This window comes from Rhinolophus hipposideros, assembly GCF_964194185.1.
Source record: "Rhinolophus hipposideros genome assembly, chromosome: 7".
Taxonomy (NCBI): domain Eukaryota; kingdom Metazoa; phylum Chordata; class Mammalia; order Chiroptera; family Rhinolophidae; genus Rhinolophus; species Rhinolophus hipposideros.
This window is the reverse complement of record NC_138053.1, coordinates 36418756-36438196: the sequence shown is the minus strand read 5'-3', so window position 1 is coordinate 36438196 and position 19441 is coordinate 36418756. Positions and strand designations below refer to the sequence as shown.

Sequence of the window (19441 nt, the reverse complement as noted above, 5' to 3'; positions counted from 1 at the left end):
TCTGTATATAGTTTCATGTCATCTGCAAAGAGTGATAATTGAACTTCTTCATTCCCAATTTGGACGCCTTTTATTTCTTTCTCTTGCCTGATTGCTCTGGCAAGGACTTCCAACAGTATGTTGAAAAGCAGAGGTGATAGGGGAGAGCCCTGTCGTGTTACTGAATGTTGAGCAAAGGGCTTCAATTTTCACCATTAATTATGAAATTAGCTGAGGGCTTGTCATATATGGCCTTTATTATGTTAAGGTATTTTCCTTCTATACCTATTTTATTAAGTGTTTTAATCATAAATGGATGTTGTATCTTGTCTAATGCTTTTTCTGCATCAATTGATAAAATCATATGATTTTTGTCCTTTATTTTGTTTATGTGACGTATCACATTGATGGATTCGCAGATGTTGAACCATCCTTGTGCCCCAGGGATGAACCCCACTTGGTCGTGATGAATAATCTTTTTAATGCATCGTTGTATTCGATTTGCTAGAATTTTGTTTAGGATTTTTGCATCTGTATTCATCAGAGATATTAGTCTGTAGTTTTCTTTTTTTGTGTTATCCTTAATAGGTTTTGGTATCAGGGTAATGTTGTCCTCATAAAATGAGTTAGGGAGTACTGTCTCTTCTTCAATTTTTTGGAAGAGTTTGAGTAGGATTGGTATTAGATCCTCTTTGAAGGTTTGGTAGAAGTCACTAGTGAAGCCATCTGGTCCTGGACTTTTGCTTTTGGGAAGGTTTTGGATGACTGATTCAATTTCTTTACTGGTGATCTGTCTGTTTAGATTTTCCAGTTCTTCATGGTTCAGCTTTGGAAGGCTATATGTTTCTAAGAACTTGCCCATTTCTTCTAGGTTATTGAATTTGGTGGCTTATAGTCCTTCATAGTATTCTTGGATGATCCTTTGTATTTCTATGGTGTCCGTAATAACTTCCCCTTTTTCATTTCTGATTTTGTTAATTAGTGTCTTCTCTCTTTTTATCTTAGTGAGTCTAGCCAAAGGTTTGTCAATTTTGTTAATTTTTCAAAGAACCAGCTCTTTGTCACATTAATTTTTCCTATTATCTTTTTGTTCTCTATTTCATTTAGTTCTGCACTGATTTTTTTTATTTCCTTTCTTCTGCTGACCTTGGGTTTCACTTGTTCTTCTTTTTCTAGTTCTTTAAGGTGTAACATGAGGTTATTTATTTGGGATTTTTCTTGTTTCTTGAGATAGGCCTGTAATGATATAAATTTCCCTCTTAAAACTGCTTTCGCTGCATCCCAAAAATTTTGGTAGGATATATTGTCATTGTCATTTGTTTTTATGTATCTTTTGATGTCTCCTCTAATTTCTTCTTTGACCCAGTCGTTCTTTAAAAGTATGTTGTTTAATCTCCACGTATTTGTGTTTTTTCCTGCTTTCTTTTTGCAGTTGATATGCAATTTCAAAGCCTTGTAATCAGAGAACATGCTTGGTATGATTTCAATATTCTTAAATTTGCTGAGGCTGATTTTATGTCCCAATATATGGTCTATCCTTGAAAATATTCCATGTACACTCGAAAAGAATGTATAGTCTGATGTTTTAGGATGAAGTGCTCTATATATGTCAATTATGTCCATTTCATCTAATGTGTCATTTAGAGCTGCTATTTCGTTATTTATTTTCTGTTTGGATGATCTAGCCATAGTTGTCAATGATGTATTTAAGTCCCCTAGTATAATTGTGTTTTGGTCAATTTCTCCCTTTAGTTCTGTTAGTAGTTGCTTGATATATTTCAGTGTTCCCTGATTGGGGGCTTCTTGTTGTATAGTCATGTATAACATGACTTCTTGTTGTATAGTCCCCTTTACCATTATGAAATGTCCATCTTTGTCTCTTGTTATCTTTTTCACCCTGAAGTCTCTTTCATCTGATATCATTATGGCTACAACTGATTTTCTCTGGGTACCATTTGCTTGGAGTGCAATTTCCACCCTTTCACTTGGAATCTATGCTTGTCCTTGTAGCTGAGATGTGTCTCTTGGAGACAGCATATGGTTGGGTTTAGTTTTTTGATCCAATCTGCTACTCTGTGCCTTTTTATTGGTGAGTTCAGTCCATTTACATTTAGGGTGATTATTGATATGTGAGGATTTCCTGTCATTCTATCTTTAGTTTTCTGGTAAGACTGTGTCTCCATTGTTTCTTTGCCTTTTTGTTGTTGTCCATTATTTCTGTGTGGTGGTATTTTATGATATTTCCCTCTGTTTCTTCTTTCATTACAGTATATATTTCAGTTCTGGATATTTTTCGATTGGTTACCCTTAAATTTATGTAAAAGAAAGTTTGATGTTTAGAGTATTTCATTTTCTTCAGCACACTTACTTTCTCCATTCCCATATTCCGGTTCAGGCCTTTACTCTCCCCCTTTTTTGTTTCGGTTGCCACAAATTGTCCCTGTTGATGGTGGTCGAATAGCCTCCTTTAGTATTTCTTGTAGTGCAGGTAATGTATTAGAAAATTCCCTCAGCTTCTGTATGTCTGCAGAGGTCTTTATTACTCCTTCATATCTAAAGGATATCTTTGCTAAATATATTATTCTTGGTCCATAATTTGTCTCTTTCAATAGTTTGAATATTTGGTTCCACTCCCTCCTGGCTTGTAGACTTTCTGCTGAAAAATCTGATGATAATCTAATGGGCTTTCCTTTGTAAATTACCATCTTCTTTTCCCTGGCTGCCTTGAGGATTCTTTCTTTGTCATTGATTTTAGACAGCTTCAGTACAATGTGCCTTAGAGAAGGCCTGTTGGGTTTGAGGTAATTAGGTGTTCTATTTGCTTCTTGGATTCGAGGATCCAGTTCTGCCCACAAGTTTGGGAATCTCACCAACAATTTGTTTGAATATATTCTCTGTTCCCTTCTCTCTTTCTTCTCCTTCTGGTATACCCATTATTCTTATATTGCTTTTTCTGATGGAGTCAGAAAGTTCTTGCAGAGTTCTTTCATTTCTTTTAAGTCTCAAGTCTCTTTGTTCTTCCATCTGTGTAATTTCCAGGTTTCTATCTTCGATGTCACTGATTCTTTCTTCCATCTGGTCAACTCTACTACTTAAGCTGGTTATTTCGTTCTTAATTTATTCTATTGAGTTCTTAATCTTCAGAAATTCTATTTGTTTTTTTTTTAAATTTCAATCTCTTTCATAAAATGCTCATGTTGTTCTTTGATTGTGTTTCTGAGTTCATTAAACTGCCTTTCTGTGTTTTCTTGCACCTCGTTGAGTTTTTTTCAGAACTGCAATCTTGAATTCTCTGTCATTTAAGTCACATATTTCCATGTTTTTAAGTTCCTTTTCTGGAGACTTTTCACTCTCTTTCTGAGCTGTCTTGTTGCCTTGGTTATTCATGGCAATTACTGATTTATTATTTATCTTCCTACATCTACAGGAGTGGCTTCTGCAACAGGTTGATAGGAAGAGGTCTTTCTTTTGTTTTCCAGTACTTGTTGGTAGAATGTTTTATTTTCTCTCCGACCACAGCCTTTTTTTCTCACTCACGTGGTAGTGCTATGTTTTCTCTGCACTATTCCAGCTTCTCACACAATGGGGGGATTCCCTCGGAGACGGGCTTCTCCTCTGTTAATAGTTCACCTGGGTCACAGGGCGCAGTGTCCGTTTGGGTATGAGGAGAGCTTTTGAAGTTCCAAAACTCTTCCTGCACCAGATTCAGAACCCATATGTTTCAGCAGTTCTGTTTACTCCTGCAGGGATCCTCCCAGATAGGTGGGGCCAGGGGCGCAGTTGTGAGAGGTGGCCCAGAGCAATGGCGGTGACTACCACAACAGCCAGTCTTGCTTCCACAGCTCCCTCCCCTCTGCCGGAACCAGTTGGGCTGCAAATCTGTGTCTCTGGTCCACAGTTCTCAGAACAGCAAATATTCTGCTCTTTTGATGTGACACTGCTACTTTATCGCTTCTAGCACCGGGCAGGTGGGGGCGGGGCGAGCCCTGGGAAGGTAGGGATGGGGGCGGCTAGTTTCAGTGCCTAAGGTTTCCGTTCTCTGCTCGGCAGTGAGGGCTTAAACCACTGTTTTCAGCCTTCTTCCCTCAGTCTTTGCTCCGAGGTCTCTGCTGTGAGCATTGGGCTTAGCCGTGCTCTAAGCTGCCCCCTCAGCCCTGTGGGCCGTTAGCCGAGCCCTAGCAGTTCGAGTTCTTCCCTCTCCCGCAGCTGCGGTAGTTCCGGGATGCAGCGAGCTCCGAGCACTGAGCTAGGTCTGCGTCCTGCGCCTGCCCGGCTCCCTCTCCGCACTTCTCCCTTCCCTCCTTCCCAGCTCAAGTGATTTTCCCATCTTTAGGTGAATTCAGTAGTGGGCCTCTTCGTCTTGCCTGTCTGCTGTGCAGGGAGTCCTTTGTGATGTTATTGATGTTTGATTCCAGGGGAGCTTTACAGAGGCTGCCATTTTTATGACATCCGAGATGTTTTTTTAAAATCCCCATTTTACTTAATCTTTGAGTTAGGATTCTCTCACTTGGAACTGAAGATATCCTGACCATTTTCTGAGAACTGTATAAACATTAAACAGATAGAAGGCAGCATCTTTGATGGATTAACCCTCTTTGCCATTCTAGAAGGAGAAATTCCATTGTCATCCTCTGGGAAATATACTCCCCCACACACATACACCTCTCATCCCCAGGTCATCACTGCCTGGATTTCCATTTACACAAGATCAGAGACAGGGCTCCAGAGAGCAAAATCTTCAGCCTCAGCCAACAGAATCAACCTGCTGGAAATCATCTCCAGCATTGTACTTCTGTCCTAAAAATGATGCAACGTGACACGACCTAGTATTTATCTCCTTCTATAATGAGGACTGTTTTCTCGAAAGGTACAGCAGGATCATGCTATAAATTGGGGTTGATATATTTTCCTCCTCTTATCTTCACTTCCCACCTCCATCCCTTGAGAAAAAGGGAAGACTTCATCAAAGTGGTTCTATGTCATTTTTTTTATAGACCTGTAGTTTTTTTCTTTCCTTAAATCAGGCTCTGAGATAAAATAACCTTCTATTATCTTAGAACAATGGTAGTAACTGGCATTGAAACAAATTGATTTTTAAAACATTATTCCACAAGATAGTTTAAAGACTTCTATTATAATGGTTAAAACATCCTTGTCACACATGTTATTTAACTTGAAAAATAATCTGTAATTGGTATTGAAATACTGACTAGAGATGCATGCCAGCTTAATAGTGAGTTGCCTGTACTTTTAAGGCTTTATTATTTAGCGATTTTTCTTTTGATTTGCAGATGAGAATTCAAGTGTAGCTTCTATTAATCTCATTTACATAGTAATAAAGAACAGTAGAAACACAGATCGTTTGGAGCCATAATGCCCTGGAGTTGGGAGAAAACAGGTCTCTAATTGCTAGAAGGCCTAAATAAAATGGGACCACTCGTTTCCCAAAGTTGAGGGATTTATTATTGACAACATAGTTGAAGGGTAACTCTATTTTTTATTATAACTTTGACAAATGATAGGGATGCCACCTTTTTGGTTGATAGTCTAGAGGACCCTGCCAGATAGTTGCTTGTTGTGTAATTTTTAAGTAGCAGATTCTGAACCAGCTCAGAAAATTGACTTGTCTCTGCCTCTGCTCCTACCACATGATATTATCCTTATCATGCTGATTTCTCGCTGAAAGAGGTCTACCTTAGTTACTCAATGAGAAGTCCTTGATCATCTTCATCATCGTTCATGTCCTTTTCAATGTCGTCATCATCATCGTCATAGCAAGCACTGAACTTTTTCAATGTACCAGGCACTATCCAAGCCAGTTATATATATATAAACTCATTTAGTGCCTATAATAACGCAATGAAGTAAAATCTACTATTATCCCTTTTTAACAGGTGCTAAAACTGAAGCACAAAGAAGTTAAATAATTCAGTCAAGGTAACTCAGCTACTAAGTGGCAGATCTAATATGTGATGTAAATCCAGCTGCAAAGTCTGTACTCCTAACTGTTTGGCTCTGCCACACTAACTCTGTGCTATGTGGAAGGTCCATGGTAGGCTGTGCTCTGAAGCTCAGAGTTTTCAGGCACAAAATAAGCAGGATTACATGGGTGGCTTCCTGGGGGGCCTTTGGAGATCTGTGATTTGGGAGAATTATAAATACAGCGATGAGAGGGTCCCCTTTTTGGAGGGAAGAAAGAGGGAAATCTTAGTCCCTGTTTTCATGAGTAGAGAAACTTGAGAGAGTATCACTTCACCAAAGATTCACCTATCAATCAAGCTGCCACCACATACATGATAACCTATATTGGATCCTGGGACCAGACTCCAGGATCTGCACCTCCTAGGAAAGAGGCTAATACCTCAGGCTAACAGTCTCCTCATGTTGCTGGCAGCAGATTTTCCTCTTACTCTTGACCAAGGGAGTGAGATGAGAGTTGTCATTTTTACTTAATTCCAAGAAGGAATTAAGGCCCCTTTCTTCGAAGCACTTATTGCCATTTCCTTAGGAAGTTCCTTTCAGGAGGGTAGGGAACAGGTACCTTGTCACCCATTTTAGGAAACAAAATGAAAAATAGAGGCAGAGAGAGGTGATTTCCTCAAGGTCACCCTCTGTACTGGTAATCAGCAAAGCCATGACTACCAGCCAGGTCAACATTACAAGTGCCTTCTCCAAAAATGCAGAAGTTCCTGGTCCCCCACAGCCCTGACTAATAAATATGGCTGAAAGTTTATCTGGGAGACCCTGCTGTAAGTTCCTGGGACATCCCACTTTCCTTCAAGGGCACTCCCTCATACTTTCTGTTGCATTGTTACTGGAATAGTCTACCTCTAGGGGATGTTTGCAGTTAACCCCTTTAAGAAATAAACCCTAGAAGAAGTAAGTGGTATTGAAAAAAGCAGTACCTTGGAAGTCTCCCTAAGCCTCCCCTTCTCCTTAAGAAATAAATATATACCCAGAAATTGAGGCCAAGTCCATACCCTTTCCTGGGGTATGTTGGTCTTCTGGAGGGGCACCATGTAAAAAAAAGCTTTAGGTCAATATTACTGTATCAACCACAAGGGAATTCTGAACGAGAATAAGGGAGAAAGGGAGCAGGACAGTGAGAATGAGAGAGAGAAAGAGGGAGAAAGAGAGAACTTAACTGACCTAAGTTAATTGCTAATAGTCCAAGAGAGAGAAAGCCATACAGAGAAAAGGGAAGCACTTTATGCGGCAGCCACAAAGAGCTTTTCGTTGCTTGCTCTTTCCATCCCCACTAGGGCTAGCAGCAAGCCCTAATTTTGCTTTGGCTTTGATCTATTTTGGTGCAAGCTCTACTGGTTGGAATAAATAAAGAAGAAAGGTGTGAATGTCTCCTTGAAGCCTGTAAGAGATATCATTATGCACATAGAGGAGTTCTCATATGGGCACAGACACTTGAGGCTATGCGCCTAGAAAGTGAAGTTTCTTTGGGGTTAGGAAACAGGGTTAAACTGTCCGTTGGGTCTTTACTTGGCTTCTTGCTTTGGCAGGTCTGGCTCTTGGCCTCCTTTATCACCCTATGGCTGCTATGGAGAGTTAATTTAGGGATCACAAGATTTCCTCTTTCTCTTCCCTTTCGCTTTAGAATATCCATCAAGAACTCTGGAACATGCTACTAACAGTCCAATGCCCCAGAGACTGTGCTGAATTTGAGCACTGGCCTCAGGGTACCTTTCTCTTGTCTGATATCTGGTCATGCTCTTCTGAAGGAACTGGGGAGCATAGCTGCAGCCCCCAGAGGAAGATATGAGGATATGCTATCTTGGTCGTCTCTAGCTCTTCTCATGCTAACATCAAGCATGCATCTAAGAGTCAAAGATTCATTGAGGAATTGGGGGTGGGGGAGTTGGCCTCAAGATTTTTATTCTTCGTGTCCCAAATATTCTTTCTAAAGCTATATCTATGTAGTAACATTCTTATAAAAGAAAGTTTAATTGAAATATGGTTCTATAAGCCAAAGGGAATATAAAAATGACGCTTCGGTTTCTGTTTTAAAAGCAACAAAATATTGTGGTATATATGGATGATGTGCCTGAACATTATCTGAGAACTCAAATAAGATAAAAGCATTTTAAAGTATTTATTCCCCCCCACACACAGAATCTGCATTTACTTACTTGTTCTCATTTGTGGGATCATATCGGGGAAATGGATCATGGTCATTATCGTTAAAATCATAGCTAGCCTCTGGATCCTAAAGAGACAACAGAAATAACACTTAGCATTATTAGAAAAGCAGCACTTCCTAGACCTTCTACCCCTATCCCATTCCTATCCTGGCTGACAGCTCGAAAGTCTGCATTTCAGAGTTTCTGGGCCAGTAGCTGATTATTTATTAAACCCATAAACCAGGCAGAGTCAGAAAAGGGAGCCAGCATCCAATTCTCAGTGAATGTTACCAAACTGATAGCTCATAGAAGCTCATGGAATATCAGAACCATGAGGAATCAGTTTAGTTAGTTCAACCACCTCATTCTTCAGATGAGAAAATTGAGGCCCAGAGAAATTGAATAATTTGACTAAGCGATATAGAGCTAGTTAGTGACACTTTGACATTCATCTCTCTAATGAATATAGGTGCAAAGAAGTGGCTGTGGGGTGGGGCTTAGGTCCACAGTGATCTCCTTCAGCCTCTCCAGTTACACTAAATAAACATGGAATTTAGTTAAAGAGACTGTACTTGAAATTCACGAGGTCCGACCCCCTTTTTCAACCAGATCACTACACTTAAACATCTTCCACATGAGAATTCTATCTCCACTGCTGCCATTTCTCTACATTTTCCATGTCTTTTAATAATTCCTACTTTCTAATCATCTTTTTTATCTCTTCTTTCCTTTTCCTTTGCACTTTAGCTGAGGAATGTTGGGTGAATGGACAGGATGAGAGAGAAAAAAAAGGGACACTCTTAAAGATGAAACACCGATCCCAAGGCCTAAGATACTATGGAAAGCTTCGTAAACAATTAAGTAAATAGTTTCCATTTACTTATTTCCCATTTCGAATAAGCTTTTCTTTCCTCAGCTGGTCATTGTTACACTGTGTACTGTACACTTTGAATTGGCATGAAAGGAATCACATTCACATAACTTCATGTGATAAATACTGACCCATCAGGGATGTGAGGAGGAAGGCGGTGAGAATGATCTCAGGCATCAGGCTGGATCTGATGGCTTTAATACCACCAATGTCGTGTAGCCCAGGATCTGAATGGCTTTTAATAAAGGAGTTGGTGTAGGTGCCTTTCCCCAACCCCAGTGCACATACTTTTGGACAATCCTTGGTTCCACGAGATTCTTTCAATGCCAACTGACACAAAGAAAGTTCCTATGGGCTGGCAGAGGGGTGAGGGAATTGGCAAAGTCTTGGCCCGCCCTTCCCAGGGCCAGCATCCGAGCAGCCTCCTGCTTGAGGAAGGAAAAGCCCTAACTATGTGTCTGTGTAGACAGCTCCCGAAGCTGTAAGTCAGGAGAAGGCCCAGACTCACGTAATTGGCGTAGATGTCCGTGTGATTCCACTCCAAGCCATCATCCAGTACAGTGATAACAACTCCTTTGCCCGTGATGCCTTTTTGCCAAACAGGTATCACGTGGAGATCCAGCTTGGGCAGGGAGGCGGTCGTCCTCGTGTCTCGCTGGTAAGGAAAAACAAAGAAGAATTGGGGCAATCAGGGCTTGAGTGTTGTACAATGAGAACAGCCTTTACCGTCTGGAGACCCATCATTCCTTTCCCTGGGGTCACTGTACGCTTTAGAAGAAGGAGAGTAGGTGAAATAAACAAAGTTGAGGGTAGGGCCATGTGAATCTTAAGAGTGCTGTTCTTTTCCCAGTTGTTCCAATGGAATATCACTCAAAAGGATGAATCACCCTGTGCCCCTTCTCTTTGAGCTACATGGCTTTGAAGAAGAAACTTGTCCCTGAGTTTCTTTCACTTATAATGACATGCTCGAGCTTTCTATCTCTCTGAGCTTTGTTTGCTGTCCTGTGTTTCCATCTTGCCCCAGATCCTAAGCCTCATTTGCCACAGTGAACCTACTTTATATCATCTGGTTCAGTCATTTGTGCATATTTTCATAAGCTTTCTGAAAGAAAAAGCAGAACCTGGAATACCCAGGAGGCTGTGGTCTCACCGGGACTTGCAATTTTATTGCCTATTTACAAATGTGAGTGAGTTAGGGAGCAAGAGTCTGTGAGAGGAGATTTGGGGTTTTCTTTTCTGGATAACTTTTCTGATCATTACAGTGTAGGGGAGAAGAGCTGGACAGCAAGAAACACAGATACGAGCATATTCCCAAGCGTTTGCCATGAGTACTGTTTTGGAAGCTCTACCTTGCAAGACATGACTCTTCTGTACTTACTCCAGATAAGCTTCAGAAGATGGAGAGGCAACAGGCCCTCCTCTCATAGCAACTAAAGATCTGTGTTTCACTCTTCCCTAGTAAAACAGAAGATCCAGATCTTGGAAGGTCCCATGAGCCCTAGTCTCTAGGTAACTAGCTCTCGGCCGAATTCTCCATCATTGAAAAAAAAAAAATCCATTGTGCAGCTGTAACAAAATAAATAACCAAGGTCCCACACAGTCCTTCTGTAAGTACTCACCAAGTACCACTGCTGATTCCACATTGGATCATTGAAGAGATTTATTGCTGAGTCTCCTAGACTTGAACGTTTCCTTCTGTCTTTTTCATATTGCTGTTCAGCCCATGTCACCTACAAAGAGTTGTACAGCAAGAAAATCAACAAATAGCCACTGCTGTGTAATCACTTCCCCTTCAGCTAGCTCCAGTACCCCCCGCCCCAGAGTTCAAGCAGCTCCGCCGTGTTTTCCTTTGACTACAGATCAAATCTGCAGCTCTGTGAGAGGAAGGGACTGCTCACTGGGGAGATGACCATTTCCTTCATTACAGTAAAACGTACTTTTGAGGGGAGGAGAAGCAGTCAGTGAAGGGATGATTCCCTCACATTATTTACACAGTAATCACAGTGGAAGTGAAAATTCAGCCTACTCTCATCAGCAAACAGACCATAATGCCCAGTTTTACACTGAGGTTCCAGGGCTCTGTAGCTGAAAACTTGTCCATTTTCATGGACTGAGGCAACAAGCTGAGGGATCCCAAAGACTGCTGCTCTGGTGCTCTTACAGCTTAATTCCTCTTTCTCTACACATAAAAGGCAGAAACTGCAAATGTTACACCAGACAAGAAAGGAGCTATGTCTTTGCTAATCTGAAACTCTGGCTGCCCTGTGCTTCAGCCTCTTGCTTACGAGTATTTCATGTGAGAAACAGGTCCAGGGGGACAGATGAGCACTACTGACCATGACCACTTACCATTAATTTGGTCTCATGTATTATGCAGAGAGATTTGACAGTACAAAAATTACCTGCCCCACATTTATGGTATAATGCTATTGTTACACTTGGGGCCCTGAGAGGGTGAGGGGCTGCCTTGTGGTTATATTCATTATTAAAGAATACCCTGCTCTTATTTTGCTGGGTAACATGACTGTTTCCTACCCAAAACATATCCTCTCTGTTGTATACGTGATAGTCGAGTACGTGGTGGGATATTGTTACTGTGAGAATACTTATGAGTCAGACCCAAAAATAAAAACTGAAAAATAATTTGCAGCTAAAGGATAAAACCATCCACTAAGACTGTCGTGAATTTTTCAATTGGAAAATATACTGCAAACCTATTATAAATATTGGGAAGAACTTGAGAGCTAGAAATTAGTCACTGTAATTTATTTTTAAAGTGCCTGTGTTTTCAAGCTTAATTGTTTTGGCTTAAAATACCTCAATGCTTGGAATATATTGCCTGCATCTGAGTCGGTCTTTGAAAGCTGGCTGCTGGGAGCAAGTACTAATTTTTGAGGGAGAGAGTAACTTACAGTTGGAGATTTCATTAATAGTCTTATAGCGGATTGCTGCATTCAGAGGGCTAATTTGAAAGGATATTATTCCCCATTAAAAAGAAAGCAATAAAATGGCAATCAAAAGCAATTAAAAAAATGGAATATAAGAAGAGGCACTCTGCCATCTGATCAGATAAACATCCCATTGTTGGAAATAGTGTTACGATTAGTGTCATTGACTCCAAATCCCATCCTAATCTGTACAAGAGCAGACCAAATGGAGCAGAACAAATTGGTGGTATCTTTCTATTATGTATATAAGAGGTATCATGTACTTAATTCTAAATAATCCTTTTGATTTGGAAAGAGCATTAAAGATTACCTAATCCAACCTTCCACTGCAAGCTTCTCTGGGTTCTAGAATTTTTCCTATAATTAAATTATTCTGGGAATAATTTTTATAGGATCATACAGACTTCTTTTTTATGAAGTTATGTTAGAGAGAAAATTCTTATCTCTTCTTTATTATTCCTTGAGATTTCTCCTCCAAATCAACTATTGAGGAAATACCTAAAGAATGGTATTGGGGCATCTGTTCATTTTAGTGAGATTCTTTGAGTAGTCATAACAGTTCGGTATAATCCACTCTGTCCAACTTTCTGCTGTGAAGGTGAAAAGGGACATCAGTTTGACTTCCTTGTGCCTTAAGGTTAGGCATGCATTTAGTAAACAAGGAAATCGCTCTCTTGTTTTGTCAAAGGACTAAGTCTAGCCAGAGTCTGGAAAGTGGTCCTGCTTTTCAGAGCCCACAGACAATAAGCCATCTGCCTTGGGATGAAGAAGGGAAGACTTCACCTGCAAAAATCTTTTAAAGTAGTGTTCAGGGCCCCTGATTTGATCTCCCACATCTAGCTATTAATTTGAGTAAAAGCTAACAATGGGTATGTATGAGCTGTGGGTTACTGTCAGTGGTCCTGACACAGCATTCTTTGTCTGAGTGTGGTTGCTTTTTTTTACATTTGAACACTAGTAACTCTCAAGCCCAGTCATTTGCTATCCTCATAATCTGTTTTGTTCTTCTTAAAAATGTTATTAGTGGCAGAACAAATAAAATAGAAAATTATTTCACAGTGTTTATGAAGTCCATGTACTTTCAACAGTTCTATCACCTTTCTGTCACTTAACTTTTCTTTCTGGAAAGTTGAAAGGATGTGTTCTAGTTCTCACAAAGCTTCCAGAATTCTATAGATTGTCCTAGGCAACAGAAATCATATATACAAATATTAGGGCAGCCCGGGTAAATTTCCACCAGTATGGCATATTTTCAAGGAAAGGCAACATTGTATATACAAATTGCCATACTCCCAAAATACTCAACATTTCTATAGATATGTTTGCTGACCTCGAAAACAGACTTCAAAAATCAATGTGTACATTATATATACTTTCAAATTGTCCCAACACTATTTGTCTGTATTTATTCAAGACATTTCCTGCCATCGCCTCATCATTGAATATGTATACAAACCTGGATAAAAAAAGAGATCAAATGCTGTAGATCAAACATACAATACTAATGAAAACATTTGCCTCGTAAAGACATGGATTTAAAGCTCCCTCATAAACACTAATTTCCTATATAACCAAACTAAATAGAAATGGCAGAATGTTGTTTTTTCAATTAGATCGAAATGTTATTAAAAGCAAGGTTTATATATTATATTTCTTTGGCATCCCCACATCAGATATTATAATACTTGGTACATAATAGGCATAAAATAAAAGGCTGTTGATTGTTTGTACTGTCAAACATTTTCATTAGCGCTGTCACTTTATTTTCAATATTCACTTTCATGTTCTTAGACCAAATTTCTGAGCTACTGTTACATATGAGGTCTGACAATTAAGTTCTCGAATTCATCTTAGACAAAGTGCTGCATACCTCATTGCTGAATATCACTACGGTCACCTTCTAAGTACTCCCCTTGGGAAGCTATGCACCAACGCCAGAACCTACTCCACTCTTTAAAGCAATTTTAGAACATTTTCTGGAATGGCCATCAGAGCTGTCATCGTATTACGCTTGATGTCCTGAATGTCATCAAAATGTCTTCCTTTCAATATTTCCTTTATCTTTGTATAAAGAAGGAAGTCATTGGGTGCCAGATCAGGTGAGTAGGGAGGGTGTTCCAATACAGTTATTTGTTTACTGGCTAAAAACTCCCTCACAGACAGTGCCCTGTGAGCTGGTGCATTGTTCTGATGCAAGAGCCATGAATTGTTGGTGAAAAGTTCAGGTCGTCTAACTTTTTCATGCAGCCTTTTCAGCACTTCCAAATAGTAAACTTGGTTAACTGTCCAGTTGATACAAACTCATAATGAATAATCCTGATATCAAAAAATGTTAGCAACATTGTTGCAACAAGTATGCAAAGTTAATTGTCAGACCATAAATATCATATATGCATGGTATGTTTTATGATACATGTATATATATAATTTATTTAACCAATCCAATCCAGTTATTATTATGTGCACTTATAACACTATGGAACTAACAAGAAACACTCCAGATGAATGTGTTCATGGTATAGAAGAATCACACGTTCATGTGCTTTTGCTCTTGTTGGCAATCACAAAGAAAGCAGATAAGTCAGTTACTGGTGTGAAGACTGAGGCACAATACTTACACGATCATCATCAGATAATCTCTTAGTGATATGAAGGGCACTCCTTCGAGACCTTCGAGGATGGTTTTTATGTTTGAATAAGTAGTGATTTTCGAGTGATCCAATCTATAAGAGAAAAAAAAATTACAATCCACTTTCCAAAACAAGTATATATGGGTTGGATTGAAACCCATCTAAATTAGAGACAGACAACATTTATTAAATCCATTCCCTGTACTTGAAGTTGATTTTTTTCTTCATGAGGTAGATACTGCTAGAGACTTCCCTTTCTTGTCAGTGTGTTGAGTGAGATGAGCCTTATGAAATCATTGCTTGGGCTCCCAGTCTACTTGGGGGCTGCTAATGCTTCTGTTTCATGCATTTCAGAGGAACTACATTTGTTTTTCTATGTGACAATATGGTGTAGGTAGACATTATTTTTTTAAAAACCTATTTTATCAAATTTACAACTGTGGGACAATAACTTGTGGAAAGCTGACAAACCCTTTGGGGACAATATAGGGTCAGTGCCACATCCAGATAAAACAATTTGTTGTTGTTATGAAATGTAAGCATTGAATCCATTCTGATGATTGTTATAAGCTAGTAGTGACCACTTGACTTTCCTCTTTAAGACTTTGGGGGAAAAGTCAGCATAGCACATTTCAGACAGGTGTTCTACCATAGAGTGTGTAAACTTCTCTGGGTGACTGGCAACACTTTTGGTCCATTTAGAACTATGTTCGTTATTCTTTTAAGCTAGGGTCCCTTTATCCAAAATAGTACTTAATTCGAAGCTACCAGGTTCTCTAAATATCCTGTTTTTTTTTTCTTTTTAAATTAAGAGAAACAATTGATCGTGGGTTATTTCAGAAAAATTGCATAGTTATCATCATGTAGAGCATTTTTAAATAGAGATGCTTAGACCCTGCTCAAAGACTCAACCTCAGAGAGTAGTAGTAGATCTTAGAAGCTTTAGATGGAGTTGGGAAGAAAGAACCTTAGCCACAAGAAAAGATCACCAACACTTAGCTCTGTTTGTACTATCAACCGGTTTTGCTTTTGGTTGCCCACCCCCCAATCCTAGCTTTATCCTGAAGCTTTAGGGAGCTCAGGATAGTGATGCTAAACTAGTGTAAATGAAGGGAGAAATAAGCAGAACCAGGAAAGCATTATTAGTCTTTTACAAAGAATTGTTATTTTAAAACTGTTTGTTGGTAATGCCTTTTAAAGTAGAAATGGCTACAGAAAATATAGCATATGCAAATCATGTGTAAATATAGATGGCTTTCTCCACTGTTTTTAAAAGCTTCTTGTGACAATGTCATCCTTCCACATAGATCCTACCAAGAATACTGACATATTGTTTTTCAGTTTTGGGATTTATGATTTTGAAAGGCAATTCCCATAATGAATGATCCAGTTTTGGATGTATGCCTGGGGCTAATAGGTGAGAAGCAGAAGAGGGATGTTTTTGCTCTGGCCTCCAATCTCCTTCCATGTGCTAATTAGCAGTCCAAAGCATATAGATTAGGCTCCCAGTTTTCCTCTCCCACCATAGCACACATAAGATTTCCATGATGTCAACTGTATACACCAGTACAATTCCCCCCACTACTCCCTCTCTCTTTAGATCCCAACAATTACTTGCAGTTTCCAACTTACTATACTAAGCAGCTTTCTTTTTATCTCCCTGGTTTTCCACAAGCTGTTTCCTATGCCTGGAGTGACTTTTCAAATCTCATCATGTTCTCCTGGCAACCTTTGACTCTTTTCCTAAACTCTGCAAATATTTCCTCCTTTGTGCTGTCTTCTTTCACCCCTCCCCAAATTTCCTTCCATCTTCAATCCTTCAATCAACAAATATTGAGACACCCGGAACAACTTCTATTACTACCAATTGCATGCAATTGCAATCATTCGTTTCTAAACCAGTCTCCTCCAGATGTTTGATTCTTTGGAAATTTCTTTTCCTCCTGTTAGTCCTCAACCCGCTAACATGGAGCCTGGCACAGAACAAGGTCTGAGCAAAAGCAAGTCTTGGTCTGCTACTGGGAGACGGAGAAGTCAATCTGTATTGACTTTGCTGCTTGGCATTTCAAAGACAGTTTGGCTCATAAAGTTGGAGAATAAAGCCTCTGGTAAAGGAAGACGTATTCCCCAGCGTATTATATCTACGGAATCGCCAACGCCCACGCTGATTACTCATCTGTGACTTCAGCCGCGCGTCTCTACCACCACCTCCCGAAAAAACGCGCGCCAAAATGTTTCACAACTCCCTCCTGCCCCGCTTCAATGCACACCAACTTCCAAGGCAAGGGGTGAGGGCTTGATTCTAAGTCAAGGAAAAGGAAAGCTTAGATCAGAACTCACACACCCTGGAGTTCCCCCGGAATGGCACCGCTAGGCAGCGCCGCCCCACCCCGCCCCCTCGCAAGGCCGTAAAGCCCCCTCCCCGGCCCCAGCTATCTATTAACCCAGCTCTCACTCGAACAGGCAACAATTTCCATTCCAAACTGAAACCCTAAGGGAAGCTATTACGCATTTGGCTGAGGAACAAGAAAGAAAGAAATCCTTTCCCCAGTCAGTTCTGCAGTTTGACCCTTCAGGGGGGTCTGACCAAGCAAAGTTAGGAAGCTCAGACTTGGGGCTCCCGGTAGAGGGGTGGATAGTTGGTTTCTGTCTTTTACCCGCCTCTTGTCCCGCCGGCACCCAGGCCACTCGGCAGACCCCCAGCCTCCGAGTCCCTAGTCCCGGCCGCTGGAGCTCTCCCAACACCCTGGGCGTGCCCCCAAAGGTTGCCCACGGACCTCCCCCAAGCCTGCTTAGACCCCTGCATCAGGACTTGGATCGGATTGCTGCCATATTGAAGAGAAGGAAACAGCCGGCGCTTGACGCAGACTGGCTGAATCCCAGGGGACGGAGCTCACTGCCTCTCCCGGGGGCGCTTGGTTGGTAAGAGCCTGCGTGCATCTCAAGTTCGGTGAATAAGCGTGGAAGGATTTTTCTTCCAAACCGCGCGGGAGAGGATTTCAGTTCCAGAGCGGACAACAGCAAGAATAAGCTCTACCCAGCTGCAGCGGCTTCGTTCTGCCTGGCAGCGCCCAGCCCAAACAATAAATAATGCAAGCCTTCTCTCTCCGAGCGCGTCAGGGGCAAGAGCTGGAGAAGCTCCTGTCCTTTACCATCGAGCTCAGGAGAATGCAACCTGGGGCTCACATTTGGGAGATCGCGCTCCCTTCCCGCCAGTCCCCTTGGGCCCCAGAAAGTTTCTTGGAAGTGCAAACTCTTACCTGACCCAAAAGGTCATAGCCCAGCTCCTCGGCTATGGCCGAGGCCGCCTGTGGTCCCCCGGGAATCTCCGCCGCCCATTCGTTCACAAACTGCCTCTTCGCTTTTACACTGTTCAATGCACACCAAGTGCAAAAGAGAGCGAAAGCAGTGCATTGCAGAGTCCAGGTTCTTCGCTCCATAGCTCACACACTCGCTTGCACAGAAGTGGGAAGGAGAGGGGGAAAAGAAGCAAGACAGGAGAAAAGCCAGAAAGACTCGCCCTTTTCACCCTCGAGCTCTGGACCGCGTCTCGCTTCTGGTTGCTCCGCAAGGCGAGAGGAGGCACAGCGAGGAGCGGCTGGGCGGCGGCGAGCGCGGAGTGCAGCGCTCTGGTCGCCCGGCTGAGCGGAGCCCCAGCCCTTCCCAGCCCGAATGGAAATGAGTGTTTACACGTCAAATCGACGAAAGCCATCTCTTGACGTCAGATCTACCTGGACTATAAGATCTGGGAGGTATTCCCGGCGGGGTGGAGAAGCGGGTACAAGAAGCAGGGAGGGATTAAGAAAAGGAAGGAACCGATTGCTGGGATCAGTTCACTCTGTTCCTGTCGGATCGTAAATTCTGTAGCTGTGACAAACACCTTCACTTCTCAAAGGGAAGAGCCCCATTTGAATATAACCACCAAGAACCAAAGGCTGGCGGTGCAGCACACTTTCCCTCCTTTCTTTCCGTTTTCTTTCTCTCTCTCTCGTGTGTGGAAAGGAGGGAGAAGGATTCCTATAATGGCTCTGTGGATATCAGCACCGGCTGTGAAGAACAGGGCTCATAAGTCTTTCGGATTTGACAGGCTGGGAGGGCAGAGGAGGAAAGCCTCTACTCCCCAGAAACTGAATTAAATTGCCTAAGGAAAGGAATACATCTGGAATACAACGTTAAAGCAATACTTTTAAAAAATGTATTCTTAACCATCCAAACCACCTTAGTTAGCAAGTTCATTTCCTTCTCCCCTCTGATTCTCAACCTCAGTCAGTGTCTAAAATTCTGTTCCAGATATTGCAGAGCCCGATACCTCCCACTTTGCAGTGCTTATCAGAAACACGATTAATCACATGTTTTTTTTTTAAACAGAAATATGTTTTCTTTATTCATCAACAAGGGGGTCTTGGGACTCAAATGCTATTGTGTTGATTCGCGGAGAGAAAGAGCAGTTTTCATTAACTCTGAACTTTCCATTTTTCTCTCACTGGAGCTCTTCACTTTGGTGTTGAACTGAAGCTGTGCTATTACTTTCCCTTAAAACGCACAATGTCTCTTTGTGGAAGAATGCTTTTCCGTGGGAAGAGAATAAGCAGATGATACCCTTTCCCCTCTCCCCTCTTGGCGGGAAATGAGTTTAGTCTATGGGTGGCGGAGCCTGTTCGGATCCTGAGGGTTGAAGCTGGCGGGAAATGCCCGGGGGTGTATTCAGCACCGGGGAATGGACAGCGCCACACTCGCTCGTGGTGGGAGCTGCCCTTCCTTCCCAGCCGCCAGGACCGCCGCTCTCCGGCAACTGGCCAGCACCAAGCTGTGTTTCTTTTGTCCTGTACCTTCCGCCTTTTTAAAACAGAAAATAGGAAATTGACCGCAAGGGAGAAATGT

At 41.4% G+C, this 19441-nt stretch overlaps 1 protein-coding gene across 1 annotated transcript in view; it reads right to left on the bottom strand.

The window, feature by feature from the left end:
* PCSK1 (proprotein convertase subtilisin/kexin type 1) overlaps positions 1-18225 on the bottom strand; it is a 44765-nt gene extending 26540 nt beyond the window's left edge. The window contains exons 1-5 of the mRNA XM_081053286.1: positions 17821-18225; positions 14549-14653; positions 10602-10712; positions 9491-9637; positions 8121-8197 (exon numbers count right to left, since the gene is read on the bottom strand). Coding sequence (XP_080909412.1) covers positions 8121-8197; positions 9491-9637; positions 10602-10712; positions 14549-14653; positions 17821-18000 — 620 coding nt within the window. The 5' untranslated portion in view covers positions 18001-18225. The remainder of the gene's footprint in view (positions 1-8120; positions 8198-9490; positions 9638-10601; positions 10713-14548; positions 14654-17820) is intronic.
* Between the last annotated feature and the right edge of the window lie 1216 nt (positions 18226-19441).